Source organism: Enoplosus armatus, chromosome 13 (genome assembly GCF_043641665.1).
Source record: "Enoplosus armatus isolate fEnoArm2 chromosome 13, fEnoArm2.hap1, whole genome shotgun sequence".
NCBI lineage: Eukaryota > Metazoa > Chordata > Actinopteri > Centrarchiformes > Enoplosidae > Enoplosus > Enoplosus armatus.
Genome location: NC_092192.1, coordinates 710,001 through 727,896, shown reverse-complemented (window position 1 = coordinate 727,896; position 17,896 = coordinate 710,001). Strand labels below are relative to the sequence as shown.

The 17,896-nt window shown below is 46.1% G+C and overlaps 1 protein-coding gene across 1 annotated transcript in view; it reads left to right on the top strand.

The window, feature by feature from the left end:
• The first annotated feature begins 5,003 nt into the window (after positions 1 to 5,003).
• The window catches only part of pcf11 (PCF11 cleavage and polyadenylation factor subunit), a 13,052-nt gene continuing 159 nt past the window's right edge, over positions 5,004 to 17,896 (top strand). The window contains exons 1-18 of the mRNA XM_070917548.1: positions 5,004 to 5,332; positions 7,760 to 7,885; positions 8,252 to 8,440; positions 9,190 to 9,441; positions 10,007 to 11,010; positions 11,546 to 11,720; positions 12,028 to 12,430; positions 12,796 to 12,939; positions 13,038 to 13,103; positions 13,381 to 14,705; positions 14,928 to 14,994; positions 15,252 to 15,377; positions 15,508 to 15,625; positions 15,715 to 15,898; positions 16,156 to 16,311; positions 16,692 to 16,784; positions 17,186 to 17,221; positions 17,301 to 17,896. The exon at positions 17,301 to 17,896 is cut by the window's right edge and continues 159 nt beyond it. Coding sequence (XP_070773649.1) covers positions 5,090 to 5,332; positions 7,760 to 7,885; positions 8,252 to 8,440; positions 9,190 to 9,441; positions 10,007 to 11,010; positions 11,546 to 11,720; positions 12,028 to 12,430; positions 12,796 to 12,939; positions 13,038 to 13,103; positions 13,381 to 14,705; positions 14,928 to 14,994; positions 15,252 to 15,377; positions 15,508 to 15,625; positions 15,715 to 15,898; positions 16,156 to 16,311; positions 16,692 to 16,784; positions 17,186 to 17,221; positions 17,301 to 17,540 — 4,947 coding nt within the window. The 5' untranslated portion in view covers positions 5,004 to 5,089 and the 3' untranslated portion in view covers positions 17,541 to 17,896. The remainder of the gene's footprint in view (positions 5,333 to 7,759; positions 7,886 to 8,251; positions 8,441 to 9,189; positions 9,442 to 10,006; positions 11,011 to 11,545; positions 11,721 to 12,027; positions 12,431 to 12,795; positions 12,940 to 13,037; positions 13,104 to 13,380; positions 14,706 to 14,927; positions 14,995 to 15,251; positions 15,378 to 15,507; positions 15,626 to 15,714; positions 15,899 to 16,155; positions 16,312 to 16,691; positions 16,785 to 17,185; positions 17,222 to 17,300) is intronic.

Below are 17,896 nucleotides of genomic sequence, written 5' to 3'. Positions count from 1 at the left end.
TCTTTGGGGGGGGGGGGGGGCACAGTGACTGTAGGACCAGCCGGGTGACATCGCTGCTGGTCATCAATAGAGATGATTATTAAAATGTTGGCTGATGTTTTCTCTGCAGATTCTGAATCAATTCTCAATCATAAAGTTGCCAATAATAAGTGAATAATTATTTGGGTTTAAATGAAGCCGCAACCAACAATTCTTTGTATTATCAGTTAATCTGCGAGTCATTTTCTCGATAGTTGAAGTCATTTATCAAAACAAACCATTTAGTGGCTGCAGCTTCTGAGACGGTTTTTTTGTTTGTAAAAATCTACATATTCAGATGTAAAATCTGGGATCCAGATGTGCAGCAGCCCTGCCCCACATTAACTAATGACTATTCATTACCAATAAATATGTTCTTGTCAGTTAAGGGAAAGACAAAGTGTTCAGTTCAGGAGAATAACTCATTGTGTCACAGTGGGAGTCAAATATAATTGAATATATGTTCTATGTAATAATAGTGAAAGACGCCCGTCAGAGTGACGTCTTCAGATCGCTGAAACAGAGAAATAACAAACAATGAATCCATTATCAAAATACTTGCAGATTCATTTTATGTTGACCAACTAATCGATTAGTTGTTGCGGCTGTAGTTTAAATTCCCATGTTCATTATCATTATCATTATCATTATTATTATTATTGGCACCAAAGAGTTCAGTTCAGGAAACGTGTAAAAACAGATGTAAACATGTCAGAAGAGAACGTGTGAAACCAGTAAAACAAGTTCAGACGTGACTTTGACCTCCAGCTCTTCTCTGTCGGCTTCCTGTTCCTTCAGAGTTACATCAGTCAGAATGTGCAGAATGATCTGATCTGGGAGATCTCCTGATCTCCTGGTCTGTCTGTCCTGGTTCACTCTCAGCTCCTGGTCTGGTCTGTCCTGGTTCTCTCTCGGCTCTTGGTCTGTCTGTCCTGGTTCTCTCTCGGCTCCTGGTCTGGTCTGTCCTGGTTCTCTCTCGGCTCTTGGTCTGTCTGTCCTGGTTCACTCTTGGCTCCTGGTCTATCTGTCCTGGTTCACTCTCGGCTCCTGGTCTGTCTGTCCTGGTTCACTCTTGGCTCCTGGTCTATCTGTCCTGGTTCTCTCTCTGCTCCTGGTCTGGTCTGTCTGTCCGGGTTCTCTCTCGGCTCCTGGTCTATCTGTCCTGCTTCTCTCTCAGCTCCTGGTCTGGTCTGTCCTGGTTCACTCTCGGCTCCTGGTCTGTCTGTCCTGGTTCACTCTTGGCTCCTGGTCTATCTGTCCTGGTTCTCTCTCTGCTCCTGGTCTGGTCTGTCTGTCCTGGTTCTCTCTCGGCTCCTGGTCTATCTGTCCTGCTTCTCTCTCGGCTCCTGGTCTATCTGTCCTGGTTCTCTCTCAGCTCCTGGTCTGGTCTGTCCTGGTTCTCTCTCGGCTCCTGGTCTATCTGTCCTGGTTCTCTCTCTGCTCCTGGTCTGGTCTGTCTATCCTGGTTCTCTCTCGGCTCCTGGTCTATCTGTCCTGCTTCTCTCTCGGCTCCTGGTCTGTCTGTCCTGGTTCTCTCTCGACTCCTGGTCTGGTCTGTCCTGGTTCACTCTCGGCTCCTGGTCTATCTGTCCTGGTTCTCTCTCAGCTCCTGGTCTGGTCTGTCCTGCTTCTCTCTCAGCTCCTGGTCTGGTCTGTCCTGGTTCTCTCTCAGCTCCTGGTCTGGTCTGTCCTGCTTCTCTCTCGGCTCCTGGTCTATCTGTCCTGGTTCACAGACAGCAGACCGTCTGCTGAACATAGTGCAGCATTTAGCAGCTACAGAGCCAGATGTTTCCCTCAGGAGGTGGTGGAGACCAGAACCAGAGCTAACAGAGAGAGAATACTGGACTTCATTCATCAGGAGAGTCAAACACGACTCCACATGGAGGACCGTGTTGCTCTGAAGCTGCTGGAGGTGGAAATAAGCAGCTGTTGGATCACAAGTTCAACACATCAACTGAAAGCTGATGCTCCAGCAGCAGTTACGATATTTAGCTGCGAATTCATGTGGAAATGAGCTTCCTAGATGAAACGTTCATGAGTTAATAATCAGCAATCAAAGTTAAAGTTTCGGGAAAAAACTTTCTACGATGAACGTGTTTATTAAACTCTAGTGATGCTGTGTGTGATCACGCTACTAAGCTCTGATTGGTGCACGGAAGTGTGACCCGCCCACTTCAAATCAGTGTGAAAAACAGAAACCTCTCCTGTGAAACAACGTTTGTGCTGTTTGAGACTCGATCACTCTTTCTTTCTTTATGGAACTAAATCTTTGTCGTCGCTTGATGACGATAGACTCCACTGGACTCTTGGTCTGATGAAAGAAGCTAACTGAGGACGTCATGCAGCCTCTGATAAATGCGTCTTTTTTCAGACTAAATGATTTTTAATCAACTAGAGGCATGGCTGACATTACATGACACTTAAAGACTCATACACGAACCATCGTCGGGATGTAAATCTGCAGACCAGCATCTCCGTTACAGAGTTGGTCCACCGGTTACACAGCTCTGTGTTACAGTTCTGTAATAAATTCATTTCCAGGATCTTTTGTTTTGTTAATAATAAACATCAAACTGCAGCACTCTGAACTGAATTAAAGGATCAGATCAGCCTCCAGAAAATAAACACTGGTGCTTCAAGGATTTCACAGATGTTCTAGATCTTTTTTAGGAAAACCAATATCAACTAGTCCAACTAGACAGAACCAACATGCTGATGATGTTGAACGTGTACAGTTTGTCCTGATGGTGGCGCTACAGGAGTCATTCAAAAAAATGTGAGAATTTGTCAGATGTTTAAAAGCAGACTGGCCGATAACCAGTCTGACTCTCTTCACGATGGGGTCAGGCTGATGAACGTCATCAGTTCTGCAGGTATTTGGTCACAAACCAAAGTATTGGACACATCTTGACCTGATGATGGCGCTAGATGAAGAGTCAGAGGATCACCAGAGTCATTACAGTTCATCCTGAGGGGACCATGAAGACAGACAGACAGGCAGACAGACAGGAACACATGATGTGTGTTTAATGTGAACTCACTGAGCCCATGAGCTCTTCAGTGGTCTCACAGAGTTTCAGTACATTTACTCAAGTACTGTACTCGTACTCCACTACATTGAACCAGTAACTACTTTACAAATGAGGCGGAACTGAAAATTAATGGATACAACTATTTGGCTGGTTGAAGTGATTTTTGGTGTGAAACCATTTCCTGGTTCCAGCTGCTCAGATGCAGATGTGCTGCTTTCCCTCTGAATGCTGTTAATAACTGTAATGTCTTGTTAATAATGTGGAGCTTTGTGAAGGCGTCACTTTGGGCTCTGGGTCATTGTGACCAAACAATCGATGGATTAATGGAGAAAATAATCAGCTGATTCATCCACAATGAGCTAATAATCATTAGCTGATAGTTCAGAATGAGCTCCACCTCAACCAACTCCAACAGTAACATCCTGCTTCACATTAATGAGGAGGAATAATCCTCTAATGACAGAATCTATAACAGGAGGACAGTCACAGGAGGACAGACACAGGGGACAGACACAGGGGGACAGTCACAGGAGGACAGACACAAGAGGACAGTCACAGGAGGACAGACACAGGTGGACAGACACAGGAGGACGGACACAGGGGGACAGACACAGGGGGACAGACACAAGAGGACAGACACAGGTGGACAGACACAGGAGGACGGACACAGGGGGACAGTCACAGGGGGACAGACACAGGAGGACAGTCACAGGGGACATCTGACTGCTGGAGTACTTCAAGGACATTTGACTGATTATACTCACAGACTTTTACTGCAGGAACATTTTACATGCAGGACTTTACTGGAACAGAGTATTTGTACAGAGTGGTATTAGTACTTTTACTGTAACATACAACATCTCTCCACCCAGTCTGGTGTTTGATTACTGTGTCTAATAATATCCAGACAGTTAGTATGGAGCCTTACATGGCAGCTGTTAACTCTCTGTCTTTATGAGTGGCTCATCGCAACATGTGGAAATAAGTCGACTTGCCACAAATGCAGATTCTTTCAAAGTTATTTATATGTAAAATGCTGTTAACTCTCAGTTTCTATGTCAAAATCCTACTTGAGTGTAAAATCTGGTGTTGCACAAAGAAAAAAATAAAAAGTATTTCAGAGTTTGACAGCAAAAGAACCAAACTGCCTGACATGCAGAAGAAAGTGCAGTCCATCTCTCACACATCTGCAGAGTTTCAGCTGGATTCATGCTGGAAAAAACTGATGTTATGTAAAAACACACACACACCTGTCCAGTTCAGGTCTTGCTCATTTATATTTGTTTATTTTAATATATTTAAGTCCCAAAAACCAATGTTTTTCTTTTTGAAAATGCTCTCTGGGGTGTTTTTCAGATGTTAGTGTGTGGACGTGGTCTGAAAGTGACTGATAATATGTCCCTTTAATCAGAATATGAAACTAAAAATACAATAATTCAGCTAAACTCAGTCTTGTAATCTTATTACTTTGGTTCATATGTCACTTTTCAAGACACTGGAGGTGTTGAACATTTGCATACATGTTATGTAGCGGCATGCTGATCACATGTCTATAGGCCTATTACATCACGTTTACACGTTTGATATTTTAATACATTTTAATATATCCCATCATTATATTGTAAATTATATTTATTCCATTGAAAATATTTGCTAATATCGCAATATGAATCTTGAAAACCACGGTTTGGAGTGAGACGCCATGCTTTGGCCTCGTGTGATTGTGTTGTGTCTGTCGTTATGCAATAATAAGCTCACACTGCTTCGATCTGATTGGCTTATTTGTGTGGCTGTTATTTTATCGAACCAATGAAAATCAAAAACCCGGTCCGTGCGGCCTGAAACAAGCCAATGGGAGTACACCAACGTCATGTCAGATATTAAATATTCTATGTGACGTATGAGGCCTTCAGTTACAGTCGCCATTTTGTTGTCGTCGAAAACGAGTAGAGAAGGACGAGAGGCGGCGGCCAAAATATACCACAAACCCGGCGTTATTTTTCACCGAGTCAGGGCAGAACAGTTACCTACATGAGTTCATGGACTGCCTGTTGGTCAGTGGTTATGGTATTGATAAGGCTGGTGTAGGTTTTCCCGGGTCGCTCAGCTCAAAGATGGACGACAAAGCGGCGAGGGAAGATGCCTGCCGAGAGTATCAGTCCTCGCTGGAAGACCTGACATTCAACAGCAAGCCGCACATCAACATGCTGACCATTCTGGCCGAGGAAAACCTCAACTTCGCCAAGGATATCGTCGCAATTATTGAAGCGCAAATAAGCAAGGTTTTTATAAATATAGAATACTTTCAATTTCAGATGCTTTATGTCGTTGAATGTAGTAGGCCCAGTCGACGATGTGCTGTCGGCTACGTTAGCCACTAACGTTAGCTAAACATGGCGGCAGGCGTTGTGTTGCACGACATGTCACCTAGTTACGTTACATATCGTTGTTGTTCTGGTTAGCAACACTATCGAGTGGCACTACATTCTTTTAACTCAGTTTCTGTGTATTAAAGTGAAAACCTCGTTCATTCATTAACGTATTTAGTTTGCTTCAAAACAGGAAGTTATTTTTGAACAGTCACTCTTTGTCGGAACTCGCCGCACTGATGTGAAATTAGCTTTAACTTGGTGTGCTGTCTGGCCCGAAGTTAAAGTCCACCGTAAAACAGTTTACTGTAAGGTCAGGATAAAATTATTTGAGCTAAACATGACCATGAAGTTAATGTTAACCAAGAACTTCGAGGTCGAAATGCACTGTAGTATTGTGAAGAAAATAGTGTTTTTAGTTAATTCATTAAAGGCACACTGAGACAGTAAAAGGCACAGTGACAGTAGCTAGCAAACTTTATTTGTACACCACAGCAGTTACAAAGTGCTTTACAGCTGGAGAGTGGGAGATAAAGAAAGACGGGAGACAATGTTTTAACACCTGAAGAACTGAGTGTACCGTCCAAAGCCAAAGAAAACAAATAGCTGTTTAGTACCTTTTTAATTTGTTTTATACTTAAGAATATGTAAATTGGCTCTAAATCTATTGTTGAGTTTAGATAAGATAATCTTTTTTTAATCCCTCTGTGGGAAAATTTGTCACTGAGTGTGTTTTACATCTGCAGCCTTGAATCAGTATCATTAACTTATATGTGGTTGTGAAGTAGAATATGGTCTTTAAGAACAACAAATACTGTATTGATGCTCATTTAAACAATATAAAGGTCCTAGATTGATACATCACAATTTACTCTTTTAGGTCAGCCTGCTGTATATATTCAGTAACAGCTAGATAATCAAAGTGAATGTTTTACAAGTGCCATAAATTACCAACTGCCTGTAAAGACTTGCATAATAAGCCCAGGAAAGCAAGCCCTTCAGCTGATAGAATTAACTTGTTGGTTTACGGTGGATTTTGACTTAACATTTGCAGCCCTGATGATTCACAGCCTCTGTGCCCTTCGTCACTCTGTCCCTGCAGTCAGTTTCCTGAGCACATAGATGTTTTTTTAAATGGTTTTCAGTCTAATCTATTGTTAATAAATATTGTCAGGTAGCTATTGTTAAACACAGGAGATACAGCCTCTTTAAAGCCCCTCCACCTTCTATAGAAATGCTTCTCAGTCAGCAGTTCGCTCAGTTACTGTGGTCAGTGTTTGCACTTTGACGCCTGGTGAAACAAAGCTTTGGTCGCCTGAAGCCTGATCGGATCAGAAAAACGTTTCTCTGCATTAATTCATTAGTGAATTTTGAATTACTGAAATGTCATTGAATGGTTAAAATGTTATAATAAAAAATGTGAAATGTGCTTTTTGTCATTTTTTATTTCCCAGTGTAATTTATTGGTATGACTCTGGTTTACATTTACTGACACGTCTGAGTCTGACCCGGCTTGTTCGGACTGGTTGAAACAGAGTTAACTCAACTGATGCTGCACAGTTTGGTATCAGTAGACGTCTGCTCAAGTGTACAGAGTTTAAACGCAGTTTGCAGCCTCTTTAACTAAATGCCTACAGATCACGTGTCCTATTCTTTAATGGGTTATCTGTGTTGTTTTTTGTTTTTTTTAACAACTGAAGGGAGAAAACCTTTTCAGGGTAAAACTTTGAAAGAGTGAATAAAACTCACTGGGTGTGGAGTAAAAGGGTAAAACTCGCTGATGTGTCATCTGGGTAAAGTACAAAGAGTGAGTTTGAGGAAAAGCCCTCTTTGGAGGTAAAAAGGTTCCTGAGGACTGGACCCGACCCCCCCCCCCCCCCTTTTTAAACCCTTTGTTCTTTTTCTCTCCTGACTTTGGGCAAAGATCGTTGTCCTCTGAGACCCGTCTTTGCAGACTCTGAACTGACTCACTATTGAAGATTTTTTTGCAGTTTCTTGTTTTTGGATGGATCACAGAGCCTCCTTCAGTGTGACTATGAAGGAGTTTGTTGGAGTATTTTTTCTTCAGTGTTATTTTGATTCCAGAATGAAGAAAAATCGTTTGGACTGGAAATGCCCTTTTTTTTTTCTCCAACCAGATGTGTCAACATTTTTCCTCACTTGATGCAGACTATTTTTTGTTTTTCCACACTAATTTAAAATGTCCACTCGGGGGAGGGGGGAGGGGGGAGGGCAGCCAGCCCCTGTTAATCTTGTCAAATTGTAATTTGAGCATTTGTTCTGAAATGTTGGTTTAACCCCTGTTGTTTTCTAAACTTGTTGAGTTCTCTATTGCTCCAGGCCCCATCTTCCGAGAAGCTTCCAGTTTTGTACTTAGTGGATTCCATAGTGAAGAATGTTGGAGGAGAGTACCTTGCAGTGTTTGCTAAAAACCTAATGACTTCATTTATATGTGTCTTTGAAAAGGTACAGTTCTCTTTGCTGCCGTTTAGCATTGTTAAAAATTAAGCACTAAAATTCTTAGCAGCCCACTTCACTTCCCTCCTGTTTGTTGTGTTGCTTGCTTTTTATGTGTTCTCCTGCACTCTGCTCCTTTGTACTTCAGCCATAACATAGTCCTGCTAATAAAAGTTTACTACAAACACTTAGTTATTTTTTTAACCTGTCCAGAAAGTGTTAAAACAGTTTAAAGTGCATTTCCCCCTTGTAGTTGTAATGGACATGGTACTAACACTTGTTACAGTGCTGTTGTAGCCTTTTCTGTGATGCTTCTGAAGTGTGTTTTAGGTTTTTGTTTGTAGCTGTGGACCAAGTCATGTCCTCTGTTTGTAGGTGGATGAAAACACTAGAAAGAGTCTGTTCAAGTTACGATCGACGTGGGACGATGTGTTTCCTCTGAAGAAACTGTATGCGCTGGATGTCCGGGTCAACTCTGTGGACCCGGCCTGGCCCATCAAGCCGCTGCCGCCAACCGTCAACGCCAGTGCCAGCATTCATGTCAACCCCAAGTTTTTAAAACAGGTGTGTATGTGCGACAAACACCACATCAGACTGCTTTTGCTTTCTTGTTGTACCTGAAGATCTCATAGATTCATTGGCTTCTTTCACAGCTGGTAAAGCTTGGGACCTTAAATGTTTGGCAAAGTTTTTTTTTTAATTGAGATTAAACAAAAACTTGCTCTTGCGGTGAAATCCAAGCTCCATTTAAAACAGATGAACTTTATTTAAGATTTATATTTTTCTAAAATAAATAAGTCTATCATGAGACAAAGTGTGGTTTATCTCTGTGACAGTTCAGGACAATGCAGAAATATGTGCATCCACATGTCATTTACTGAGAAGGTCTGAGTGGCTTTAGTCCGCCAGGTAGAGTATAGCATGACCTGAAACCCCCAGAAGGGAGAAACATGATTTAGGAACTTGAAGTTCCTATTGTGTTAGTTTGTCCAGCACAATGCCATGCATATAGAGCTGAAACAATTAAGCAAACATGTTTAACTGTCTGCAAAGACTTCTCATTCCTCAATATGTTCATAATTTGACTCACTACTCACACTTGTGAATTTGAAGGAACAAAGACAATATTGCTGAACTTTTCTAAAAATGTTTCGATTTCCGTCACTAGTCTGGTACAAGAAAAAATATTTTGTCTCCTGTAGAATGTAAAATCTTAACCAGTAACTCCCGTCATCAAATGAATGTCATCTTTGAAGTTTTTCCTCTTGGTTGCGTTCTGACTGAAACCTTTTGTCTTTATCCTCTGTCTCCAGTCTGAGGAGGCGTCCTCTCTGCAGCCTGCCCCCGCCCAGCCTCAGCAGCAGCAGCAGCAGCCGCAGCCGCCGCCAGCAGCAGCAGCAGCGGCGGCACCGGCACCCACCCCTCTGCCGGCCCCTGCCGTCAGCCAGTCCAGTCTGACCCAGGAGCAGCTGATCCGGCAGCAACTGCTGGCCAAACAGAAACAGCTTCTAGAGCTTCAGCAGAAGAAGATCGAGCTGGAGCTGGAGCAGACCAAAGCACAGCTGGTAGGACACGTGAGGACTGGGTGTAGTTAAGATGTAGTTGATCTGCTTTTTGATTCTAGTTGTTAGTCAGGAAGATGTCTTCCTCATATGAAATTAGTAGCAGTGTTTTCAGCACATTCAGGCTCCCGTCATCTGCCATACATGACGAGGATATTTTCTGATACATTTTGGTAAAATGGTGAAACGGAATGTTTTCCACTTGTTTTTTTCTTGATGTTTCCGGGACATTATAACCACTACTGCCATCATAAACACAGCTGTATTCTTCTACCTGCTGCATCCTGGAGTTATGTGGTTGCTCAGCCACACTTTGTAGTACTCACTCCAGTCTGCCACAGTGTAAGTGCTGGAAAGTTGGTTTAAGGAACTGATCAGTGAAAACAAAGTGAAACTTCAGTCTTCTTGTACTTATTCGCTAACTCCCTAGTTATTTGGCACTCAATTAGTGTGATGAATATGGGTTTGTCAGTGATGGTGTAGTTGAAAGAGTTTTTCTGTAAACGTTTCTGTTCCTCCACATGGTTCACATACAAAACAAACCAACACTTGTTTCTTGCATCTGCAGGTTGGTGGATTTGTGTTACCAACATCCACTCCAGTCTCCACTCCAGCAGCACCGAGTTCAGCGCTGAAGCCAGTCAACCAAACTGCACCCGTGGTCCGACCCTGGAAACCTCCTCATACTCACACAGATACCAAGCCGCCCACCAGAGACCCCCGTCTGAACCGCACCGGCCCCCCAGCTGCCTCCCATCCCAAAGAACATCCTGCTGGGAAGAAAGCCGACACAACCACAACAGGAAGTCCTGCTCTGACACCTGAGAAATCCACCCGTCCAGACAAGACCAGGACCCAGAGGAAAGAAGTGTTAGAGGAAAAGCCCAAGCCCAAGTCTCCGTCTCCGATGGCCAAAAGTGTCCAGAGTAAAAACAAACAGGTGGAGGCTGAGATTCAGAAGTCAGCGGACGGCACAAAGAAAGATCCCAGGCTGAGGAAACGCACACAGGACAAGACCGGAGAGGCCAAAGACGACGAGCTGAAGGAGAAGAAAAGATGCATCGACAAGAAGGAGAGAGAGGAGGCCGCACGGGGAGCAGAGCCTCAGAGGTCCAGCAAAGGGAAGCTGGTGAACGGCTCAGTGACCAAACACGACCGCGAGGAGTCCACCGAGAAGGCCGAGTTCAAGACCGGAGGCAACGCCCGAACACATGCCAGGAAACGCACCCGCTCACGGTCCAGGTCACGCTCCCCTGCCGCCTCCCCAAAGAGGAAGGACAGGCGGTCGCCCAAGAGCAGAGCCAGGAGCAGCTCCCTGTCCCCATCACCCTCTCACAAACCCGGAAAACCCAGGAGGGTCCGCGCAGACGAACCAGAACACGGCAAGCCCAGCCGAGAGGACCGGCTTGTGCCAAAGAAGAACCAATCTGAGAGCAGGAGGTCAAAGAGGCCAGTGGAGGACCGGCACTCCGAGTCCAGAGACTCTCATTCCCCGCGGAGCCACGATGGAGGCGGCAAGGAGACCAAGGACGCTCCTCACCGCTGGAGGAGCGGCTGGGAGGAGAACAAACAGTGAGTCCATCACTTCACTCACATTTATCTTCCTAGTCTGTGAACTGCACTGATCATACCAGAGTATTCTATACACATTCATCTGTTAACCTCTGTCTTCACAAACGGTACCAATCTCAACAAACCTTTACATGGTGTACTTGAGGTGTGATACTCTGGATCATCCCAAAATGAGTCTGCTCAGATTCAAAGCAACTTGATCAGATTGTTCCTCATTTTAGAATTTTACCAGTTTTACGTATTTGATCTTTTTTGGCTGCGTTCAACATCTGAGAACCATGTAACATTAATTGTTTCTGGTTTCAGCTTCTTTAAATGTGAATGTGAAATGTTTCTTGGTGATAAATGAATGTAGAATATAGAAAACAGAATGCACTGAAACAAATAGCAAACCCTCACACTTCTCCAAACCAAGTCACTGGTTGATGTTCTCTGTTGTCGATGGATCAGCTAATGATCGCAGCAGTTCTCCAGTTCTGTCGGTGTTTCTGAAGCAGTTAAACAAGTTAAAACCATATTTGTGTTTCCTCTTCAGTCTGAAGCTGCCAGAGGACTCTCATGTGAAGCCCGGACCTCAGAGACACAAACAGTACGGCACCCCGACTCGCCCCACCACCCCCCGAACCCCGAAGCATCGCCTCAGTGTGGACGCCAACCTGCAGATACCTGAAGTCCTGAACTCTGCCTCCAAGAAGGACCTGCTAAGGAGGGTACGTCACAAACACCGCTCACTTAGATTTACTGCACGCTGCAAAGTCCGCAGAAGTTATAGAAGCGTAGAAAAATATCAAAGATTTAAAAGCCTCAAAACCTCCACTGTTATAACATGTTTTTAACACAGAAAATCTAACCCCCAAATGTGAATATGTAGTCACTGCTGTACCGTCTCCTGTCACAAGATGGTGCCAAACATCGCTGAGCTCTTTCAGAAAACTTGGCCCAAAACGTTGGGAACAAATGAACTACTGGAAAAGTGTTTTTTTTCCCCCTCTAAGTCGTCTTCATGTCTGTCTGCAGGCCAGTAAGCGTCTGGAGAGCGGGGAGATCTCCCAGGAGGACTTCCTGAACATGGCTCACCAGATCAAACACTTCTTCCAGTATCAGGAGGAGAAGCAGCAGCACACTGACATCTGGGACGACTCCGGCAACTTCTCCGCCAAGAAACAGCCGCTGCTGACCACGCCCCCCTCCACTCAGCCTCGCCCCCATGGCGGCATGGATGCAGCGGAGCTGTCATACTACGAGCACAAGTCCAAGCTGAGGAAGACGCAGGTGACCCACCGAGCCGCCGGAGAGGAGTGGGAGGGCGAGGAGAGTCAGGAGGAGGGCGAGGAAGGTGGGCTGAGTGAGAAGACAGGCGGGCGGAGCGCCGGACATCCAGCAGCACATAAATACAGCCGGGCGCCACGGGACAGACAAGGTGAGCTGAGGGTGATTAAACATCAGTCTCTGGGTGATGGCGTACGAAGTATTGACTAAACACTAGCTAATTATTACATTTTTAAATCCAAAATGCACCCAGTGCCAAACTGTCCACTGTGCTCGCTGCACTGTGTCTTCCAGGTTGAGTTCTCACTTTTTCTTTCCATCAACGTAAACAAAAATAGATTTTTGGTATCTTGTGAATTGTAGCTCTGCAAGAATTGCAAAACTTGCGAATGCATTTTTTTCTCCCTCGTCAACCTTTATTCAACAATCAGCTGCACTTTTAAAGGAACAATGTGACGTTTGTTTATGAAGTCTTTAGGCGTTAAAGTCACTGATGTCTGTTAATGACTCTTACAGGTGAAAGGCGAAGTAAGGAGCGCGAAGAGCCGCGGCCTCCGCTCGGCCCCATGATCGAGGAGTACAACCACGGCAAAGAGTTTCCCACTCTGAAATCTCTACCAGGCCTTCGCTTCAGGAGGAGAGCCGACCCCAGAGAGTCCAGTGAGTCCACTGCTCTGAACGTACCCATGATGTGTTTATCCATTTGAACTGATCTGTGAAGCCAAATATTATCTGTTATCTGTCGTCTTTATCCACAGAGAGGTCAGAGGTCAGGTTCTGGAGCTGCGGGGTGTCAGGGTCTCGATCAGTGATACTTCAGCAGGGTTAGAGACTCTTCTAAAGAGATCACAGTTTACACATTTAATTAGGGGTCAAGCTCACACACTCATCCTTATTGAGTTATTCACAAACAGCAACAGCAGAATCAGATCCATTTCACCACAGTCAGCCTCTCAGGAGATCATGGGAGTTGTAGTCGGTAATTAGTTAGAGAGGAGGAGTTTAGGTGAAACCCTGTTTGGTCCTTATTTAGATCTCTTCGCTGTAGTTTCTATCTTAAACAATCTTAAGTGAGATTGACGAGTTTCTGTCTGTTTCCAGGTGAGAGAGAGTGGAACTCACCACTGACGGAGCGCCAGCGCTACGACGAGCGCGAGGAGCATAAGAGTGGCTACGACGCGCCGCGGAGGTACGGCCCACCTGCCGACTCCAGACACCCTGACCCGAGGAGGCCGGAGGGACCCCCACCCTCTGGCACCGTGGTCCACAGGAACTGTCCGAGCCCGGCCGGTCTGGACGCCCCCGCCCCAAGGTTCGAGCGTGAGCGCCTGTCGCCTCTACACCAGAAAGACTCGGCAGAGGTAAGCCCGGTCCCACGCTTCGAGAGCCCCAACAGTGAGCACTCCGACGACGGGCCCCTCAATCTGGATGTCCCTCATCCCCCCCCTCCCCCCAAATCCATCCTCAAGGCGCCGGCGCGTGGAGGACCGTTGTCTTCAGTCCGACAGCACAGCGACTCCCCAGGACACACGCCTCCTCATGACGGAGGACACCCCCCCTCCAGATATGATGGGCCTGGACACATGGGCCCCTCCAGAGCGCACCCTCCGGGGTGGTACGAAGGTGGTGGCCCCGGGTGCTACGATGACTCGTCCAGGTTTGACGGGCCTCACCACCCAGGTCCCGGCAGGTTCGATGGTGGCGGACTGCCTCATCACAACATGCCAGAGAGGTTTGATGGACCCGGGAGATGTGACGGCCTCCACATGTCTCATGGTTCAGTGAGAGGCGGAGACGGTATTGGGCGATTTGATGGTCCGCCTCACCCTCAAGGCCCTGGGAGGTTTGATGGTCCCATCGGTCAGCAGCCCCCAGTGAGGTTTGAGGGACAGGGGCCTGGACCGGGCCACTTTGAGGGTCCTATGCAGCGCTTTAACAACATGGCCCCTGGTCCTGGATCTGGACCGATGGGCTTCCAGCAGCAGAGGCCCATGCGCTTCGAGGGCCCTCCAAACCAGATGGGCCCGATGAGGTTTGAAGGCCCCGGTCCGATGCGCTTTGATGGACCTGGGCCCAGGTTTGACATCCCCAGCGTGCCCCATCAGGGCGGGCCCCCGCTCTATGAGTGCACCCCTGGCCAGCAGGGCCCCCTGAGGTTTGCTCCCCAACACAACCTGCAGCCCCCCATGAGGCCGATGGGCCCGCCCATCTACGAAAATCCAGTCGCCCCCCAGCAGAACTTCAACATGGCCCCCCAGCGTTTCCCAGAACCCATGAACCCTCAGTTCCCTGCGGGACCGATGGCGTTCCCGGCTCAGCCGAACCCGCAGCAGACAGGAAACTTCAACATGCAGCCGGCGCCGCCCTTCAGCCAGCCGGCCCCCTTCTACAACCCCGCTGCCCCCGCTGTCGGCATGCAGCAGCCGGTGAGTGACGCACCTGTCGATGTGTTTGAGTGAAATTGAATCAGTTTTCAGAGTCAAAAATTCAACTGTTGGATAATTTACTGTTCATGAACATAACCTTTATTATCAAAGATCAGTAAATATTAATGTGCAGCATCTACAGCTGCCACTTTGTTCGTCAGGATCTCATTTGTTCTTTTGAATGTGAAGTTCAGTTCTTAAATGTTCTCTCTTTGTTTTCAGGTTAACATGATGGGGAACCTCAACCAGCCCTTCCTGCCTCAGAACCCAGTGCCTTTCAGACCGCAGAGTAAGATCATCCTCCTCTCTCACATCTGACCTGAAGAACCTCCGCCGTTTTCATTTAGAATGGCTGAGAATGAAGTGAATATTAATGTAAATGAGGAGGAAGGTCATTTGTTTTGTTACCATTAGACATGAGGGCACCAGGCAGACTTTAGAGTTAAAGACAGTAAATACATGAAATCCAAGAAAATCCTTCAGGTCACGGGACACTTACATTAAGAAATGAGGTGTTGCTAACTGGTGGCCTTTGTGTCCCTGCAGATCCGCAGGTTGTCCCTCAAGAGAACCACTTCGGTCAGGTTGACGTCAACGACCTGCTGTCCAAACTCATCTCCAACGGCATCATCAAGCCCTCGCAGCCCGACGCTGCGCCGCCCGCCGACTCGGGTCAGTGGACATCTCTGCCTTTTGAGTGTTGTAAGGCGCTGCTGTCGTCAGCAGGACCTTTAACCTCGGCCTTAATAAAGCTGCTGTTTATTACATATAGTTCAAATATTAACTAAATGTATTTTTCCAGAATCTTGTTCTGCACCTCCTGCAGCTCCAGCAGTGGAGGAGGAGGAGGAGGAGGAGCAGGAGGACGAGGAGGATGACGTCCCAGACCTCACCAGCTTCTCCATCGATGACATGAAACAGTGAGTACAGAGTGCACAGCCTCTGCTGTAGTTCTGCCGTTTGATGGGTCAGTGTTGTAACACATTGTGCCCCCCCCCCCCCCCCCCAGACGTTACGAGAGCGTGGTGACCAAGCTGTACTCTGGGAACCAGTGCTGTCTGTGCAGCATGAGGTTCACCGCCGCTCAGACCGACATGTACGCAGACCACCTGGACTGGCACTTCAGACAGAACCACGCCGGGAAGGTCGCCAGCAAGAAGATCACTCACCGCCGCTGGTACTACACCCTCAGGGTGAGTACACACACACACACACACACACACACACACGGTGACCTTACACTGCAGTACTGATGCTGAACAACAACTGGAGGTTTCCCAGGGGATCTGCAGGTCTTGAAAAGTCTTAAAAGTCTTTGAATTCAGTTTCCTCAAAAAAGAAAGACCTTGAAGTCTTGACTTTAGATCTGGTCCCTGAGCCCTTCACTCCATGCTGCAGGTCCGATGTGTCCGTCCAGATGTTTAAACTCATCTGTGTGTGTGTTCATCAGGACTGGATAGAGTTTGAGGAGATTGCCGACCTGGAGGAGCGAGCCAAGAGTCACTTCTTTGAGAAGGAAAACGAGGAGGAGGTTCAGAAGAGCCAGGCGGCTGCGAAGGAGAAAGAGTTCCAGAGTGTGAAAGCCACCAAGGACCAAGTGGGAGAGGTGAGACCTGCTGACTGACCTTGGTCAGCCAATCAGAGACCCCATTGATGATATACTCTCTGAGACAGTAAATATACTCAGATCTTTACTTCAGTTAAAGTAGTAATACTAACTTAAGGGTTACTGAAGTAAAAATACAGGTATAAAAGTATAATCATGTCTTTGCAGTGATCAGCAGGTGGTCAAAGAGTACGGTGGCCTGCAGGGACAAATCAGAGAGATGACGAGTAGAAAAGTCACACAGAACAGATATTAAAACATTCCTAAACGTCACTCAGGTCACATGTTGTGTTTCTGTTTCCTGTGACTTACTGAAGGTGATGATGAGCGCGATCAGAAACAAATATAATGATCACGTGTTTGTGTTTTTCCTCCTGCAGTCGTGTGAAATCTGTCAGGAGCCGTTTGAGACGTACTGGGTGGAGGAGGAGGAGGACTGGTTCCTGAAGAACGCCGTCAGGGTCGACGACAAGGTACCCCTCACCACCACACACAAGTCTGAAAACATCTCCAACCCACTGATCACAGCTCATTTCTCCCCACAGAAACATTACTGTTAACTTGTATCACAGTAACTGAATGTCTCTGCGGTTTAGAAGAAATTAGACATTTGGAGACGTCACCTTGGACTGTGACGTGCATTTTTAAATATTTTCTCACATTTTATGGACCCAAGTGTTTCTGAAGTGAGTGTTCAATGAGAGTGTTCAATGTTCTTGCTGTACAACATCCAGTCTTCCAGTCAGTTTAACTGGAGTCAAGTTTCTAAAATGAGACAAAATGTCAGTGGAGTCTGGAAGAGCCTTCAGGCTGAAATACTGATGTGTGTTTAATGATGATTATGTCTGACTGATGTTTGTGTTTTCTCTCACAGAACTTCCATCCCTCCTGCTTTGAAGATTATAAAAATGTAAGAAACTGAAGAATAAATCATAAATAATAACAATTAAACCTTCAGTCATTTGACATGCTGCTGTTTGTCTCCTCAGACGTCGTCGTATCTCGACGTCACGCCGTCGCCAAACAAGGTGCTCACTGACCACCCGCTGAGCGCCTTCATAAAGAAAGAGGAGGAGGAGGAGGAGGACAGTTCCTGTGCTGTCGCCGCCGCCGCCGCCTCAGTCAAACAGGAAGTGGAGTCTGAGGCCGACGAGCTTCCCGAAGTGAAAAAAGAGGAGGAGCCGGAGGTTTTAAGAGACGAAGTGCAATCTGATCAAAATAAAGTGTAACGCTGCTGCTGCCTCACCTCCACCTCGTCTGTTTTTTGGGAGGAAAGGTGTTTTTAGCGTGCGGAGGCCGGGTCCTCTGCAACATTAACTTCAATACATTTTTGTATTTGGATTCTGTGCAACCATTTCAGGTCTCCTGTTTCTCCGTGAATCAACATGAAACCGAACTGAAATTGTTTATTTAAAAAAAGACATGTTTTTTGTTTCCTTTTGGCTAAAAGATGTAAATGATTTAATTTATAAATTAAAGTATTTTTGGTATCTCTGGTGTAACAGTGATTGAATCGAACGGCGGCTGGCGGCTGCCTGTTACCGTCTGTACATTGATTTGATCGTTAATGATGGGTAGTTACAGG